This window comes from Osmerus eperlanus, chromosome 16 (genome assembly GCF_963692335.1).
Source record: "Osmerus eperlanus chromosome 16, fOsmEpe2.1, whole genome shotgun sequence".
Taxonomy (NCBI): Eukaryota; Metazoa; Chordata; class Actinopteri; order Osmeriformes; family Osmeridae; genus Osmerus; species Osmerus eperlanus.
Genome location: NC_085033.1, coordinates 4,733,867 through 4,750,645, shown reverse-complemented (window position 1 = coordinate 4,750,645; position 16,779 = coordinate 4,733,867). Strand labels below are relative to the sequence as shown.

At 45.0% G+C, this 16,779-nt stretch overlaps 1 protein-coding gene across 2 annotated transcripts; it reads right to left on the bottom strand.

The window, feature by feature from the left end:
• Positions 1-2,179: 2,179 nt before the first annotated feature.
• Positions 2,180-12,213, bottom strand: LOC134036937 (BMP/retinoic acid-inducible neural-specific protein 3-like). 2 transcript variants are annotated; one of them, XM_062482114.1, is made up of 8 exons: positions 11,772-12,213; positions 11,301-11,578; positions 8,899-9,089; positions 8,162-8,391; positions 6,475-6,580; positions 5,673-5,909; positions 4,987-5,209; positions 2,180-3,504 (listed from the first exon to the last, which is right to left on the bottom strand). In XM_062482114.1, the coding sequence occupies exons 2-8, from the start codon at positions 11,531-11,533 to the stop codon at positions 2,364-2,366; spliced, it is 2,361 nt and encodes a 786-aa protein (XP_062338098.1). In that variant the 5' UTR covers positions 11,534-11,578; positions 11,772-12,213; the 3' UTR covers positions 2,180-2,363. The 2 variants fall into 2 exon arrangements, with proteins under 2 accessions (XP_062338098.1, XP_062338099.1); XM_062482115.1 differs by lacking the exon at positions 11,772-12,213 and having other exon boundaries at positions 8,937-9,089; positions 11,301-11,565.
• Positions 12,214-16,779: the final 4,566 nt, after the last annotated feature.

Here is a 16,779-nt window from a genome sequence, read left to right as displayed (position 1 = left end):
GCAGAGCTGAAACACGGTCCTCAGAGGAGTTCACTGTGTTTTGAGGGAGAAGAACCCAAAGGCAGTCAGAAGCCCACTTAACCCCTACCTACCTATTCCTCTATACTCTTTACCTCTCCCAATCTGTCGTTGGAGAAAAAACACTTTAAGCACTAACATTCCCCGGTCTCCCAATAAGCACAGGCTTTCTTCCCGTAAGAAGATGGTTGCTAACCGTCAACCGAATGGGCCAACAAGTTCATATGAATGAAATGGAACGCTATGAATACCAATAGAGTACAGCCACTTTTCTGTTGAGTGTAATTATAGATTCCAGGGCAAGTGAACTGTGAGTTCCATCAGTTGGGATGTATTGTCAGTTATCAGTTGTTATTTTGAATCCCTTTCATGGGGGCCTTGTCTCAGGAAACCCCTCCCTAAGACGATCCCCGGCCAGCACGCTTGTAAAACAGACACACGCATCAGTCTAACTCATGTTTTCTCTGAGGGCCTCAGACCTGCCCACCCCTCAGCCTGAGATAATCACTCAGTGTGTGTGTGTCCGAAGGTGTGTGTGTCCGAAGGTGTGCGTGTCCTTGTGTGCGCACGCTGATCCCGCTGCCCTCTTCGTCTTCTCTAATCACTCAGGAGTGTATGTGTGTGTGTGTTTTATCTTTCCGTTTTTTCCCCCCATGGTTTGTGTGTTTGCGCATGTGTGTGACCTTTTGTGGTTTCTAAGCCAAGAATCCAATGCATAGCAAGTGATGCTTCTTGACAACTATTAATTAACAAACAAGTTGTTTATGGTACTCCATCCACAGTAAGGACTTTCTTCTGTTTCCCTGAGATCTGAAATACACCATAAACAGATAGTCCCATAGGGCACTCAGGTGGTTAGAGGAGTTGCCTGTTTGAGCTCATGGTTCATGGGTGATTTGTTATTTTTCATTGTATGGTTTTGTTTATCCAGAATTGTTTAAAATGATGGGCATTTTTTTAATACTATTGCAAGGAAGATCTTTACTTACAATTAAATGATATGTTGATACATTTAATTCAGACCCCTCTGAAAGGGTGTGGTCTATTAACTTCTGAAGTCAATCCAGTTTCTGTTCAATTTACACTTGGGCAAATCCATCTCGGCTTTTACAAAAAGTATAGTAAAATTGCCAGTCTGACTCATTTTTCTTCATCTTCCTCATCCTACAAATGGAATCACACTGAAACTACCATGGTAAAATCCTGATACTGCAGACCTACACAACAACAAAAATACTTGCCTGTACAGTGTCCTTATGGTTTTACCTGAATAAGATACACAAGTGCACCTAAACACAGTAGTGATGGCCTGAGCCTGGGTGAGGGAACAGAAGGAAGTAGCAAGTCCTCTCACAATCATCTCTGCTCGCAGGCAGTCTCTTTACATTCAGAGTGAGCGGTGGCCACAGCAGCACCAACATTCTCCCTTAACCCCTGGAGAATATCTCCTCAGAATCTTGATGAAGCTACAAGTCTGCACAATCCTCCCTTAGATGCAAGTCATACGCAGCAGGCTCAGTCAGGCTGTACGTAGCAGCAGAGTGGACAGCCTCTGGGGGGTTTCAGGCTGCCCCCCCCCCCCCCCCCCGGTGTGAAGAACCCCTGTAAGCCTTTAACTCCCTCCTGCAGGGAGAGGCGAACCATCTCTGTCATTGATACCTACACCGCTGTGTGATTCTGTGCATGTCTGTGCCCCCCACCCTCCTCCCTTCCTGGTCCCCCCCACCACCCCACCCCCCAGTTCATCCATCACTGCAAGTGTGAATGACAGAGGGAGGAGGAACAGAGAGAGGCTGCACCCCCCTCCTCCCCCTCAAAAACACTACTGTAATCTGTGCCAAGGTTCCCCCTCGTTGGTTAATAGAGACCTTGTGTTCCACTGCTCCAGATGGGTAACACCAACACAAATCACACACAGCCCCTCTCCTTTTCTTCCTATCTTCTCCTCTCCTCCTTTCCTCTCCCCTCCTTTCCTCCTCTCCTCTCCCCTCCTGTCCTCTCCTCTCTCCAGCAGTCATTTCAAGCATTAAAATGTCTTTGCCATTTAAATATCTCTTTAAAGATCTACATCACAGGGTTTGATTTATAGAGTTTCACGTTGAAACCCAGAAACGTTCGCCTTTTGTAAAAAGCAGTATGAAAGCAAAAGTTGATTTCTGAGCATGATAAAAACATCACATTTAATTACACGTATATATATATACACAATAAAGCCAGAAACTGCAAACACCCACACAAATGGATCCTGCTGACGATACAATAGCCTATAGGCCATGATGCTGATGTCTGTTGTCATTGTCTAAATAACAGCACAAAAACATCACATATTAGGACCCCGTTGGCTACTAACTACATAGTTTGGTGGCCTCGTACTCCACAGAGTAAGGTTGACTGGCAATGAAAGCTTGCAGGGCAGATAGTATCCTGGTCACCTCCGAACTGGACAGTTTGAGTCTGTGTCGCAGCAGACAGGAGAACAGGTCCAAGGGCTGAGCCCCTGGAGGAGAGAGGCGGTTGACCCTGTATCGGATCTCCACCAGCTGCAGCAGGGCCGAGTCCTGGGATCCCTGAGTGTACGGGTAGTCCAGCTGCAGGATCAGGTCTTGGATAGCGTCCGGGTCGAAGTGCATGCTGTACCCAAACAGCTGCATGCTGTTGATCTTCATGTAGCCCATATCCTGGGAAGGCTCTGTGACCTCGGGGTTCTCGACCAACACCGTCGTGTTTCTGTGCTCACCTCCCAACGCCCCCCCGGAATCCCTGACCCGGCTCCCCCGCAAGTAGAAATGCACAGTCTCGAAAAAGCTCTTCCATCGGTTTCCAAGAGTTAAGGTCCAGTTGGTGCAGTCCAGGGGCATCTCCAGCTTGGTCCTCTCCCAGTCGGGGTAGCCGTGTTGGCCTATGGGCATGGTCCAGCTCTCTGAGTGACTGCCTCCGAACGGGTTGACAAACACAGAGAGCGCTGGTTCCAGGGTGCTGTTCTTGGTCAGGCACACCTGCAGGGACACGCCCAGCAGCATGTGCACGCGGTTGGATCGGACCCGGTTGCTCTTCAGCGTCAGCAGCATCCTCTTCCTCCAGGAGGGGTCGAACCAGGCGTTGAGCCGCACGTCGTTGCTGACGAAGACCGCGTGCAGGGCGATGCGGGGGTCGCGGTGCTGGAGCAGGTAGCGTAGCTCCAGGTCTTGCAGGTCCCGGTCGCTCTCCAAGCCCAGGTAGGGGTCTGTGGGGTCGGGCACGGCGGGCCGGCAGGCCCCCTGGCCCAGGGCGAAGCCTGGGTTACAGCCGGAGCAGCGTGTGCGGTTCTCTGTGGAGCAGGAGGCACAGCGAGGGCCCTCTCCCACAGTGCAGGGGATGGGGCCCTGGCAGGGGGGGTGGTGGTAGGGGCAGGAGCAGCTCCGGGTGTCCTCACTGTATACACCTATGTGGTTGTTCTCACTGCAGTACAAGATGGACAGTATGTAGCTCAGCCAGTAGCGGAGTGGTCTGGGGAACAGAGAACAAGGAACACAATGTACAGTAAAAGTCTTTCTTTCTGGTCTAGGAAAGTGTGATGCTAATCAAGACGCATTGGGAGGGCTTTGCTTGCCATTCAAATTTCAGCCTGTTACTTTTTCTATTGAAGGAATTAAAGAAAACTTGCACATTGATTGCCACTGCATAGAAACAATATTGCCAATTTAGACGATAAAATGTGGGAAAAACAAACCTCTTCATTTCATGCCCAGCTGCTGACATAGATGCCAAATCTGACCAAAACATTTTAATATGGAGGATTTCCCTTGAGTAGACAGGTGGGGTGATTTGGAGCCAAGAACACACATATTTTCCCGTCTTCAAATTTATGAATATAGCCTACCTGACAATCCAATGAGGATACGATCGCAAAGCAAAGCAAAACTAAACAAACAAAAACTATGAGCCAAATATAAATATGGCCTTTCGATTAGGTTTCATAAAACACAAGGGAATAAATGGGCTCGTCCAATAATTTGGAACCTCTATCAAATCCTCATTTTTATGACTGGAGGGGTAGTGATAAAGCGGTGTAATTGGATTGTGGATTGAGGAAGCCGAGCCTGCATTTGCCAGTGGAGCTGATGGATTGTGTCATTTAGTTAATTCCCTTCATGAGAATGGCTATCAAAACAGAGTAGTCTGGAGAGAGGCACCAGGCAGAATAAAGTTATGATAAAAGGGCTGGAGATCTAGGTAGCTGTGGAGCCCAAACACCTTAACGGCCTTGACAGAACTATTCATAGTCGATGGGGGAGGATACACTGTTGTAGAACAGTTGAGGTTCAACAGTTTCTCATATGGTTATCTACTGAGTCAGTGGGGCTGGTGGGACAAGCAGAAGTAGCAGTAGCAGTCAGTCCCTCCGTAGTCCTCCAAGGTGAAGCTTCCTGTCCTACCATCAGCACTTCCTGTCCTACCATCAGCACTTCCTGTCCTACCCTCAGCACTTCCTGTCCTACCATCAGCACTTCCTGTCCTACCATCAGCACTTCCTGTCCTACCCTCAGAACTTCCTGTCCCACCCTCAGCACTTCCTGTCCTACCATCAGCACTTCCTGTCATACCATCAGCACTTCCTGTCCTACCCTCAGCACTTCCTGTCCTACCATCAGCACTTCCTGTCCTACCATCAGCACTTCCTGTCCTACCATCAGCACTTCTCTTTCCCTCCCGAACTTAGTTGGATCAATTTATGAAAGTGCCTCAGCGCGCGGTGCATAAATCATTTGCATAATTACACGCAAGGAAGTTTGGGGAACCTGGGGTTAACGCGGGCTCCTATAAATACCAACCACCTCCCCCCCCCTCATCTCCAAACCTCCCTCCCCTCCCTCCCCCTCCTCCTCCACCCCCTCCCTGCCTACTTTACCAGCCCCTTCCCCCGATCCTCCTACACCCCCCTCCTCCCCCGTTCCTCCTCTTCCACCACCCCCCCCCCTTGCTCCTCACCTCTCTCTCTGCAGGCCTATTCTGGGCTGCGTTCTGCATCTCTTGCTCAGGCTGAAGAGCTTGTTAGCAGCACGCCTTGCCTTTCCGAGGATTTGGCTGCTACTGGTCTCCAGGTGACGGTAGCGCTGGAGCAGACCGGCATCCATCCTCCACAAGTGCTCCACGACAGATGTGTTCACAGCGTAATGGGTTGGCAGCCTACCAACAAAGCTCTGGAACTCCACTGGAAGAGAGAACATGAAGAAGAAGAGTTTACTTCTGGCCAAACGCCTCAGATTCAGTTTAGCAACGCTATCTAAATGCTCGTCTCTTTGTGCCAGAAAAGTAAACAAGGGAAGTGATGAAGAAAGACTCACAATATGCTCAGAGAAGCAGCTCTGCCCGAGATTTTGTCAGGGTTTATTTTATTCATGGCGTCTGTTCATCACTGCATTCTAAAGAACAATCTGTCATAACTCATCTGGCTGGGGAAATCTATTCCTATTTAGCATCTGTCAGGGTCAACTGAATAAAGCAAGACGAGCTGTAGGCCTACTCTAAGTAAGACTGTTATGGTAACCCATGCCTAACCTAGAAACCTGCCTATCTCTGCATTGAAATGAACAAAATTATAACAAGTTGACAGACTATTCTAGACAAATAACCAAGACAAAGAGTTGTGTTGGAGTTACCGACAAGACACACACCTGACTCTTCAAACTCGAGGTTGGCCAGAGTCCAGGCCTCCTGCATGCGCTGCATGTTGATCTGCAGTGCCTGCAAGTCAGTCCGAGGGCAGTTACACTGTGGGAAACCTGGGCTGCACTGGCACCAGCAGTCACTGGCCCGGCACACAAACTGGCCCTCCGAGTTGCAGCCGATGTAGCTGAGGGCGGCCTGGACAAAGCGCCCACGCAGGTAGCCTGGCAGGATGACCTGGAGCCCTGGGGGGGAGGGGGGATTTGAAAAGTGATGCAATTTCTACAGTAATGAAGGTATCCCACTTCTCCCAGCACAAATATCTACTGCTTACCCCTTGTGTTATCTTCGGGTCATTCTGACCCATCAGTCATTGTGACCCACCGTCGTATTGCGACAAATTTACCGCATACAAAACAAAGTGAAGCATTTTCTTTTAACCGTTGGGCTATCTCAGACCCCCCACATTGCAAAGGTTAAAATATATATATATATATTTTTTTGTATTGGGTAAAATTGGGTAAACACAACAATGGTTCGTTATGAACCTTTGGGTCATGTGACCCGAAGACAGCACAAGGGTTAAACCACCCGGTAAAGTACAGTGCACAATGTCTGCCAATCAAACGAGAACTGTCTTGATTTCACCTGCTGAGACAACCGGCTTCTCAATACCCTAGCTTTGTGGCATGGGCATCTGTTACAGTATGTTACAGACGCTGTCAGTGAATCTGTCAGGTTCACAGATCTGTGTATCCAAAGAGATTTTGTAAGTAAGTACCTTATCTGCAATCCCCAATTCAGACATACCTTGTAGCTGAATCTTGTTTTCCGGACTGTGAACCAGCACCGAGCTGACAGAGTCAAGGTTGTCATAGTTACTGCATCCAAGGGGTCCCGTTCGGGTTTCAGACACCTGTGAGGAAGGTTCAATATTCAAAGAATCCAGACACATCTCTGCCTAGCCTGTGCAAGGTTGTGTGTGTGAGTGTACCTATCTTATGAGTTCATAAAGGAACATCGATCAATGCAAAATGATACACATCTTTAATCTCTACCCATACTCACTCCATCCATCTTATACTGAGCTCTAAAACAACAGTCAGAACCAGGCCATTTATCACAGTAAATGAAACCTCATCAAAGAGGGCTGCTTGCTTCAACTACTTTTAAAAGATACGTTAAGACTGTGAGTTTCTGTCAAGTGGTGGAAAGTTCTGGAACAACCATCTCAAGGTGCAGTGCACTTCGAAAGCAGATTATGGAAACCATAACACCGTTGGTGTTAAATTATAAATCTTAGCTTCATGCTACAAACACAGATCTGAGCTTTATGCTCTACCAAACTCCACACCATGATTCCAAATTCGGCGCCATATGTGTTTCATGAATAACAGTAACAGGTGGCTCTTCGCCGCCCTCCCACTGTAACCTCTTCATAACTCTGTGTTCAGGAGCGTGACATACTGCTCACACCGCAAAATGGCTGACTAATGGCAGCAAGCCTCTGTGGAAATGAAGGCAATGATATCCGCTATCCATCACGCTAATACTGTGGGTTCTAGCTAACACACTCTCAGTTAGGCAGCTGCTTTTCTTAATCAATAGCTACTTAGCACCCAGGTATGCTCCTCACATTGATGAATGAGCATGCTATATTATGCCTGTTATATGACTGAATTCAGGATCAATCCACTGTAGTAGGGCAACACTATTAGAATTTGTCTCCCGTCTTTCCTTGTCAGCATATTTGAGCCAGATAGCACGGTGCTGGTGGTCTGAATACTGTATAATGTGCTGACATACTCCTGTCCATTTGACTTTATTTCCCTTGGAGTAGTTAGTCAAATTGCGGCATTACTCTTTGACATGAATTCATTAGCCTGATGCAATCCCAGAGAAGTATTCATTGCCAGTCACCAGTGCTCTGAAGGCAACGTTGACCACCTCTTTTTTCTATGCCGCCTGGAAGCTGACAGAATACTGGCCCCTTGTCAGTCATTTTTCCTCATTTGAAAGGATAAGCTCCACATATCATAGTTCAAAACCAATTTGGCCCCAATTAAACCAGGTGGAAAAAACCCATCAACCCAAACGGATCTTTCCAACATGCACTAAAGACAGAATATATACCCCTGGGGCCTCAGATATTAATCCCAGATTACTCCAGGACAGCAGAATTACCCCCAGGTCAACAGGGTTACTATTGATCAGCAGGGTTGAACTGGGATAGTAAAATAACCTTGGGTCAATTTAACTACACAGAGACAGTATAATTACCTGTGGCTCAGCAGAATTACCTCAGGCAGCAGAGTATCCAGGGGCCGATTACTTACCCCATGGTCAACAAAGTTATCCTGGGTCAACAAAGTTACCCTGGGGCAGTATGTAGTAATTACCCCAGGGTCAACGGTTACCCCAGGCTGCAGAGTATCTTGGGGGCCGTATAATTCCCCCAGGGGACAGTAGAAGTAGAATGAGAGTGTTAGTCTCCTACCCGTATAGCAGTGGAGGCGATCTGGAGGTGGTGCAGCCTGCGGAGGGTGCTCTCCCGTTCGGTGAAGTAAGACGCAGCCAGCTGGTGGAGCGCCTCCAAGGTCACTGCACCCGTGCTGTTGCCTCTGCTGCTCCCGGGTCGGATCCCGGGTCCAGCCTCAACCCCAGAGACGACTTCCTGGCCTCGACTCAACTTCCTCTTGTCCACAAATATGGTCAAGGACTCCTCCCCTGATGGCAAGCATATAAAATAGAGCTTTGTTCGCTAAATGATCAAGTATTTATTGTTATCCAACTTTAGTCCTGTTGAGGAGAGTTTAGTATGTTTCAGGGTATGTACACTCTTCTCTCTTGCTGAATGTAAAACATTCTGTAACAGAGCTCTAAAAGATAAATAAATGATGTATTGAAATACCATCCAAGGAATCTAAAGCCTTCTGATTATCAGTAAAGAACTAGAAAGAATGGAAAGAAGTCTGTGTAAGTAGCAGGAGACGGCAGCATGCTTTCGAGAGCAGGGGGAGAGTTTAGTGTTGACATGCTGAAGTGTCCCAGAGGACAAGACGATATTTGAGTCTGGTGGTACTGGGATGTGGGTCAAACGGAGGAACAAGCTTATTCTCTACAGCCCGCAGGGGAAGGCTGTAGCAACTGTACTGCATCTCCCACAACTAACCAATCTTTTTAAACCTCAGTGGAACAAAGCTGGATGGTAAGCCTCTCTTTCCGGTACTGTACCTCCCAGAGTGGCTGAAAGGAGGAGATGCGTCCCGTACTTCTTGATGATGCTGTCCGTGATCCTCCGGAGGGTGGGCCTCCTCCCCAGCTGACGAATGGTGTGCATGAACTCGGGGTCGAGGGGTGGAGCCAACATGCTCCAGTCACGCTTCTCCACCGCCAGACTGTTGACCTTCCATCGGCCAAACTCCCTGAGAATGTCACAACCTGCCTGTCAGAGACTGAGAGTTCTCCATTGGTGGATATGCATTTCTAAAGCGGAAAGCATTACAAGAAGCCTTCCATATTCTCCCAGTTGTTTTTTTGTGGCAAGCTGACAACATTGTGTTAGTTTAATGCAAGTAATGGTGGATTAAGAAAAATACAAACTGCAAAACAGAAAGACACAAACTGGAAACCCAGACTACACTCAACACTGAACACCAAGATACCCTGGAGCAGATACAGCAGTGAGTTATCTGTAATTTGTCCTGCAATGCTTGTATTTGCACACAGCTCGGAGGAAAACCATCATGGGGTTGGTTGGAATTTACTCTGACAATGTCCTCAATGGCTCCTGAGAAACTCATGCATGTTTACCAGACTGAAGGAGTGTTGGAGTATGGGCCCCTTAACCAGATAGTGCACTTCTCCTAGGCTTCCTACCTTTTTTTAAACACCAGTTATAAAAATTAAGCATTGTTTGTAGATGGGAACACTGCATCACAGACACCCACACAGATAAAATGGGTTAATGGTCTAAGTCTTGCACTGCATGGAAGTCCTAATGAGACTTGAGTGCAGTTCTTGTACATGCATTATCAGTGTCATAAATTGCCAGCAGAGTGGCCCTGAACAAGTGACCTGACCGAAAGTGCCGGAGGATGTCCCGTCTAACCATGAGTGCCCATGAACCATAATGGGCTGAGCCAAGCTTCAAGAGCATCAGTGCATCCTGAACCAGAGACCTTCAGTCAGGGAGTTTACCAATGAACCCCCCCCCCCCCCCCCAAACCACTCCGCTAACCACTGTAGGAACCATTCCTAGCTAGCTGAGCACTGCCCTACTGCAGAAAAATCATCTTATATTTACATTTAGCATTGTGTAAAATGGGATCTACTCTGCCTGCGGCATGCCAAACACGTCTTTCCTCTCTGTCCCATCGCAATCTCTCAGTGTTTCTGCAATGCATCCATTTCCTCGTGGGAGGCAATCAAATAACTGCCACCAGAAAAGATCGGCAAGGATAATAATTGGCAAATCAGGACAGTGTGGAGTGTCATTACAGCCAATCATCATAACGAGGGACAGACTGAGTGTCTCCCTCAGTCAATGCTTGATGGGCACTGTAGTTGGTAGGCCGAGTTAGCCTGGGGCTGATTTACCACCCGGTACATTTTATAGGAACTGGAGGCTAGGCATGGTGGAGAACTGTCCAACTGCATACTGCACTGACCTGGGGCCATGTGTAATCAAGAGTGGAGAAAATAAGACAGATAACTACATGCTATCTATTCTCATGGTGCACTAGATAATGCAGCAACTATTCACTATCTTTTCATGTAAAAAAATAAGATATCCAGAATGAAATCCTGCCTATCTACACACAATACCCAATATTTACAGGATTTATTTTTACTTTCAAATATAAAAATGAAAGCTAAATATCACATTTGCATAAGTATTCATAAGCCTGATTACATGACCTATCAGGTGGTCATGTTTCAAGACCAAATATTGCATTTATTGACTTTCATAAGTCTGTAGCACATCAGCACCCCCCAAAGACATTAGGCTGTGAGATTGAAAAAGGTTAATTGTTTGAAAGGGGATGAATACTTCTGCAAGATGTTTTACTGTAGTCCTTATAAATCACTTTTTTTTTATTATCATGGATTCATAGAGAATGAATACTATATGGTTTAAGACTGTAGTATAAGCTACGTGTAACTCCTAGCCACAAGAGGGAGAGCAAGTATTGTCCCATGTAGTATTGTGCAGTTTTAAATGGCACACTGTCTGTAACATCTTTTACAAAATGTCAAAGAAATGCACAAATTAAATGTTTTAGTTATCCTGTTTCATGTTTGATCAACAATAAAGAACACATTAAACAGATATAGTAATGCCCTAAATGATAGAACTTTCAATTTAATTGAAAATACTTTCCATACAGCATGTATCGGATGGGCAAGCCATATGCATAGGCCTAATCGCTCATCGAAATCCATTTTAAAGTTAGGTGCAGTAATGTGACTTTGACAACAGTACACATAACCAACTACGCTGGCAGAATCAAGTGTCACAAAAAAGCACTATGTGCCACGCAAGCATTGGCAGTGTTTGTTAAGATGCTTTCAAAGGAGAGAAAAACAAGCAGGAAAGACTACCACACACACTTACATTCCACTGTATATCTCACCTGTAGATCTTGTATCTGGTGGTAAACCCTTGTCGGTGTCTCTCCACTGTCTCAGTGAACTCCAGGGAGTGATGGAAGGGCCCTTTGTCAGACAGCAGCCACCCCAGGGGCCCAGAAGAGCCATCATTAGGACCTTCAGAAGCCACCGTCCAACAACAGCAGCACAGAATGAGAGCTAGCACCCCCTCCCACAGGAGCACCGCAGACGGCCCTCGAACACCAATACAACTCATGCTTCTCCCAACCACTCCTCATCCTCTCCAAACTTCACATGGGTCCTGTAATGGCAACATATTTGACAACATGAACAACGTAGCCCAAATGGGGGACATAATTAACACAGAACAGCCTTGGTTGACTGTTAATGTGCTGTCTGACACACATCACATCCCCTGAACCTTTTTCTCAATTTAATTTTGAGTGTTCAATTGACAGGATACATAGTACATACGTTGTCATCTCGTACTGTACCTGAATTTTGAATGCGAGTGTAGACCAATTATGTCTCATTAATCAGTTTCTCAAACGTCCTTCAAGTGCTCAATAATTTTCTCTCATCGCACCGTGGTCGAGATCAAATATAGAACCCCACAGGTATACATTCCAGATGTTGGAGTCCAATGTCCTAAGCGACTTCGTAAACCGCGGTCTACTGCTCTGCAGAAAGAACACCCAGAACGCGCGAGGATTTTAATAGACCCTGATTTCGAGGTAAGACACATGCAATTACCATAAAGTGAAAATGAATACCCCAAAAAATAACAAATATAAGCCGAGTAAACTTTATATGACGGCACTTGTTGATATTTATCAATCCTCAATCAATATCTTGATCCGCTCCGGTCAGTGCAGTGCTCATTGAAAACATTTCATGCGCGAGCTGCAGGTACCCTCCTCATCCCGCACGAGTTGTGTGACTGAGAAACTGGTTGGTTGTAGAGGAACCGACAGTAGAACGTGGCCCCGATGTGGACAAATGAAACATTGTGCGCATGTAGCTCGACATCGTAGTCTTCTTTATTAATAAATAAATAAACCACTGATGATACACGTTATCACTAATCATTAACAACAACCGTCACTTTGTATGTATCTATCCCTGTCACCATTAGCAAGTGTTATTTACTTATATAAAAGATAGGACAATACATTTTCAAAAAGAAATGATTTAGGCTTTACATTATCGGCTTTGGTGAAACTGTAACAAACCCAATTGACGCCTGCAGTTTGATCAGCTTTCTGTAGTTTCGACTCTGATCTCCTTTCCCAAATGATGCAATCCATCTGTCATTTCACTGATTGCTTAGACAGGTGTTGAGCAGCAGCTGATATAGTTTTCCCTTTTCTCATGGCAATATCACAGCTACCTGGCACACGGTTGACATATTTCAAGGATATGTGACAACTGAGTGACTTTAGTTGAAAGCGGATCCTTGGAGGCTGTGGATTATGAAGAGAAGTTGAGTGGCAGGTACATGAGATACATCTTCAATAGGCTGTCTCAACTTTTAACAAAGGCTCATATGAAAAGTTAAATGTCGGAAGACGATGTTTTATGTTGAGGTAGATCTGGATGGTATGGACATGTCGTCTGATAGCAAGTTGTTTGTTTAGTCATCCTTGCGTGTGTTTTTCGAATTAAAAGGCCATTGCACCTTTTTCTTTCCTTTCCAAAAACGTTGAGAAATACGATTTTGAGTGAGGAACATATGTTCCTCACTCAAAATCACTTTAAAATCACTTTAAAATCATTACTTTCTTTTTAAGAATGTACCAAACAGTTGATTGAGCCACACCTAATGTTTTTGCTATCTCTCTGATAGGTTTGTTTTGATTTTTCAGCCTAAGATGGCTTGCTTCACTGATGGTGACAGCTCTTTGGACTTCATATTGAGAGTTGACAGCAACAGATTCCAAACACAAATACCTTACTTGAAATGAACTCTAGACCTTTTATCTGCTCCTTGTCAATGAAATAACGAACTCCCATGAGGGAATAACATACACCTGGCCATGGAACAGCTGAGCAGCCAATTGTCCAATTACTTTTGGTCCCTTAAAAAGGGGGGGGGGCACATATAAAATGTATTGTAATTCCTACACCGTTCACCTGATTTGGATGTAAATACCCTGAAATTAAAGCTGAAAGTCTGCACTTAAAGCACATCTTGATTGTTTCATTTCAAATCCATTGTGGTGGTATACAGAGCCAAAATGATGAAAATTGTGTCAATGTCCAAATATTTATGGACCTAACTGTATAACAATACTCAGTTTGGCTTGTTTTAGTGTTATTTGTCAAGCACCTGCGAAATTGTCACAGAACCTTTTATCCACTTTCAACCCCAAATTGAAATGGTACATTTTTAATAATGAGGGGTCACACGATAATGAAACAGTCACAATTACATGAGACGTCCATCTAAGATTTAGGTATGCCCTCCATTTAAAAAACCTTGTTTTATTTGAAATGCAACAGAAAGTTCTTCATGTCATGTCTTTGAGGAGAATAAGCTCTCCCAGGCAAGGGAGATGTGATATCTAACAATATGAAAGTATGCAATTGCTTGTGCAACAAAAGAAATGCATTAAATATTCCATCTCCTCTGTAATTTGTGTGAGGAGAGGATAGGAGAACTGAAGAAGGGCTAAATGAGCTTTTCCCTGGGGCTGTACACAGCTACAGTCTGCTGAAATCTGGGCCATTGTTGTCTGTATACACTGTAATTGAAAAGTTCCCAAACCTCCACTCTCCTCCTTCTCTCACCATCTCTCTCCTCTCCCCTTCTCTCTCCATTCTGTCTCTCGCCTTTCCCTCCCTATCCTTGTTGCCATCTCTCTCTCTCTCTTTCTTTCTTTTTCCATTTCTCTGCTGTTCCACTCTGTACTCTTTCTCTCCCCTTATTCTCTTTTCTTCCTCCTCTTCCTTTACTTCCTTTCTCCCTCTTCTCATTCACTAACCTCTTTTTTCCTTCATGATGATCCATCGCTCCCCCCCCCCTCCCCCCCACACCAACCCCCCACTGCCTGCTGTGCTTCAGGATGTAGCTGGCTGATGTTGATTATTTGTGCAGTAATCATCCCCTGGATTTCAGTCTTAGTGGTGCTATAGAGTTGCAAGACACCACTTTTCATCCGGTTGGGGGACGTACTATAACAGGGTTTTTAAGTGGGGTGTCAAAGGCTATGGAAAATTACTGCTCAAATTCGCCAACAGGGTGCCCACACTAATCACACTCTCACATGAAAAGGAGAGTTTTTGTTAGCCAGTAGCCAAGATTGCAACAGGGGGTTACCTCAAAGTTTCTCACTAATCTGTTTAGACTTAATAGACAATGAAATAATGACTGTGGCACCTTGGGAGGGGACGCCTGGCATTGTCACCTTCAAGATGCTGTGCAGCTCCGTGAGTATCCTCTGAAGAAGGGAGGGATAACGACTTTCTTCCAAAGCCTCGTGTTCACAGCTCCTGATGGCGACAAGGAACATGTGAACAAGTGCAGTCCTCTTCATCCACACCTTGCCCAATTTTCTCAGCAATTACTGCTTTAATGTATCACACCTTACAATTTCAACATCATGCAGGTCACAGGCGGACACCTGTGTTCTGCGCCCACATTGTCCTGCGGAGATGTATGCTGTTTGAAGGAAGATGTAACTTGGCAGGCGGTAGAACTGCAAGTGAGGTTAAAATGGAGGGAATGTTCAGATCCTGGCTGAGTGCTGACTCCACTAAGCCCCAGGAGACTCAAACGATGCCAGAACCTCTCCAGCACAACTAACTGGCATGACAACGGAGGATTGGTGTAAGTCAGAGAGATTTTATGGAATGAATGAAAAATGAATGGTTTCATTGTTTCATGTTTTAAATTTGTCAAGGACGTGTTGCAGTACTCACCCTCATTGACCAGACACGCTCAGACCGTCGGTTTGGTTCATACGTTCCACGAATGCAGAATGGACAAAAACATTTCAGTTTCGAGCATCTTGTGTTGACCGAGATCTTGCCTCTAAGAACAAAAGGTCGTCCTTATCTTGCATATTTTCATTTCTCGTGTGAGCTAGACTCTCACGAGCCCTGTTGGTGATTCAGGTCAGGGAACGAACATGTCCTGGGCTTTGTCAAAGTCCTGACTTCTCTGGCCAGCTTCTATTTTTGCTACATCCCTGTACATGCCCTTTCATTCTTGAGTCACACTGCAGCCGTGGAGAGTTGACCTAGAATGCTTAAATTCACTCGTGTTATAGATGAATAGCGTGACTAGGTGAATAGAGGGAGAGAGAGAGAGAGACATAGAGGGCAAAAAGTAGTCAAGGATTCACCTGTTTTAGAATACGTATGACTGGTCCTACTGCACATGTTAATCAAAGACTGGATGTTTTATGTGTTGAATAACTGTATTTGAGTTGTGGTCTGTTGAAGTAATTATGGCTTTTAAGTTAATGGTCCGTTTGCTGTGCTTTAATGGGTCTCTAGCTCCTGCGTTACACAGTTGCTAAATGAGTGTGCGATGATTAATTTAATGAGTCTAAACAATACAGACTAATACAAGGCAGGTCGAATTCTAAAAAACAGTTTCAGTTTGTAATGACCATGGATCAGCAAAAAAACAATGCTTTCTTTATCATAGCATGACTGATGCATTTTACACCATTAGAATTTCAACAAAAAGACAAAAGGCAAAAATATTTATGTTTAAGATGGTCCCATACAAAAGATTACTTTTTTTTGTGTCTTTGAAACCTACCTCTCTTCCCTATAAAATTCATATTTCGCTCTAAAAGTGACAGTGATTCATGTTAAATTAAAAAGTTGCACATACTTCAACACACCCCAACCCACCCACTAGCCTAGACAAAGCATTTGTGTCCTTTGTAATAGTCAATATAATGTGGATCTCCTTTCCCATCATTTGTTTCCTAGGTCTGGTCCAACAAAACTAATGAAGCTTGAGCAGCCATGCTGGGTGCAGGCATTGATCAGCCTCACATTTGAGGGGGTGAGCACACCAGGGGGTCAAGCTACAGTATCGAGAAATGGGGTTTAGAGAGAGAAAGATTCCTCCATTTATTCATTGAGTAACTGGGGATAATTGTTTTTAAGAGAGCAAGGTTTGTTAGATAACTAAATATTCAGTTAATGTACCGAATGAAGTATTACCAACAGCCTACACACTAATTGTTTGGTAAGTAAGCATAGCCCCTTTGTGCTTGATAATTGCGTACATCATCACAAGCTTCTCTGTCTATTCAATGCAAAGTGGAATACATTTAGACATCCTTTTGTGGATATATTTGGATCAGCACAATTATGAAAGGAGATCTTTCTGAGGATTGCTGTCTTCGTCGTGTTCCCTCATCTGGATATATAGATATATAGTATACCTGTGTGTGACAAACCTAATGTTTACAGTTAGTGATTTACATTTAGTACAGTTTCAGGGTATAAACCCAATAATTCCAACGGTATAGGACATGA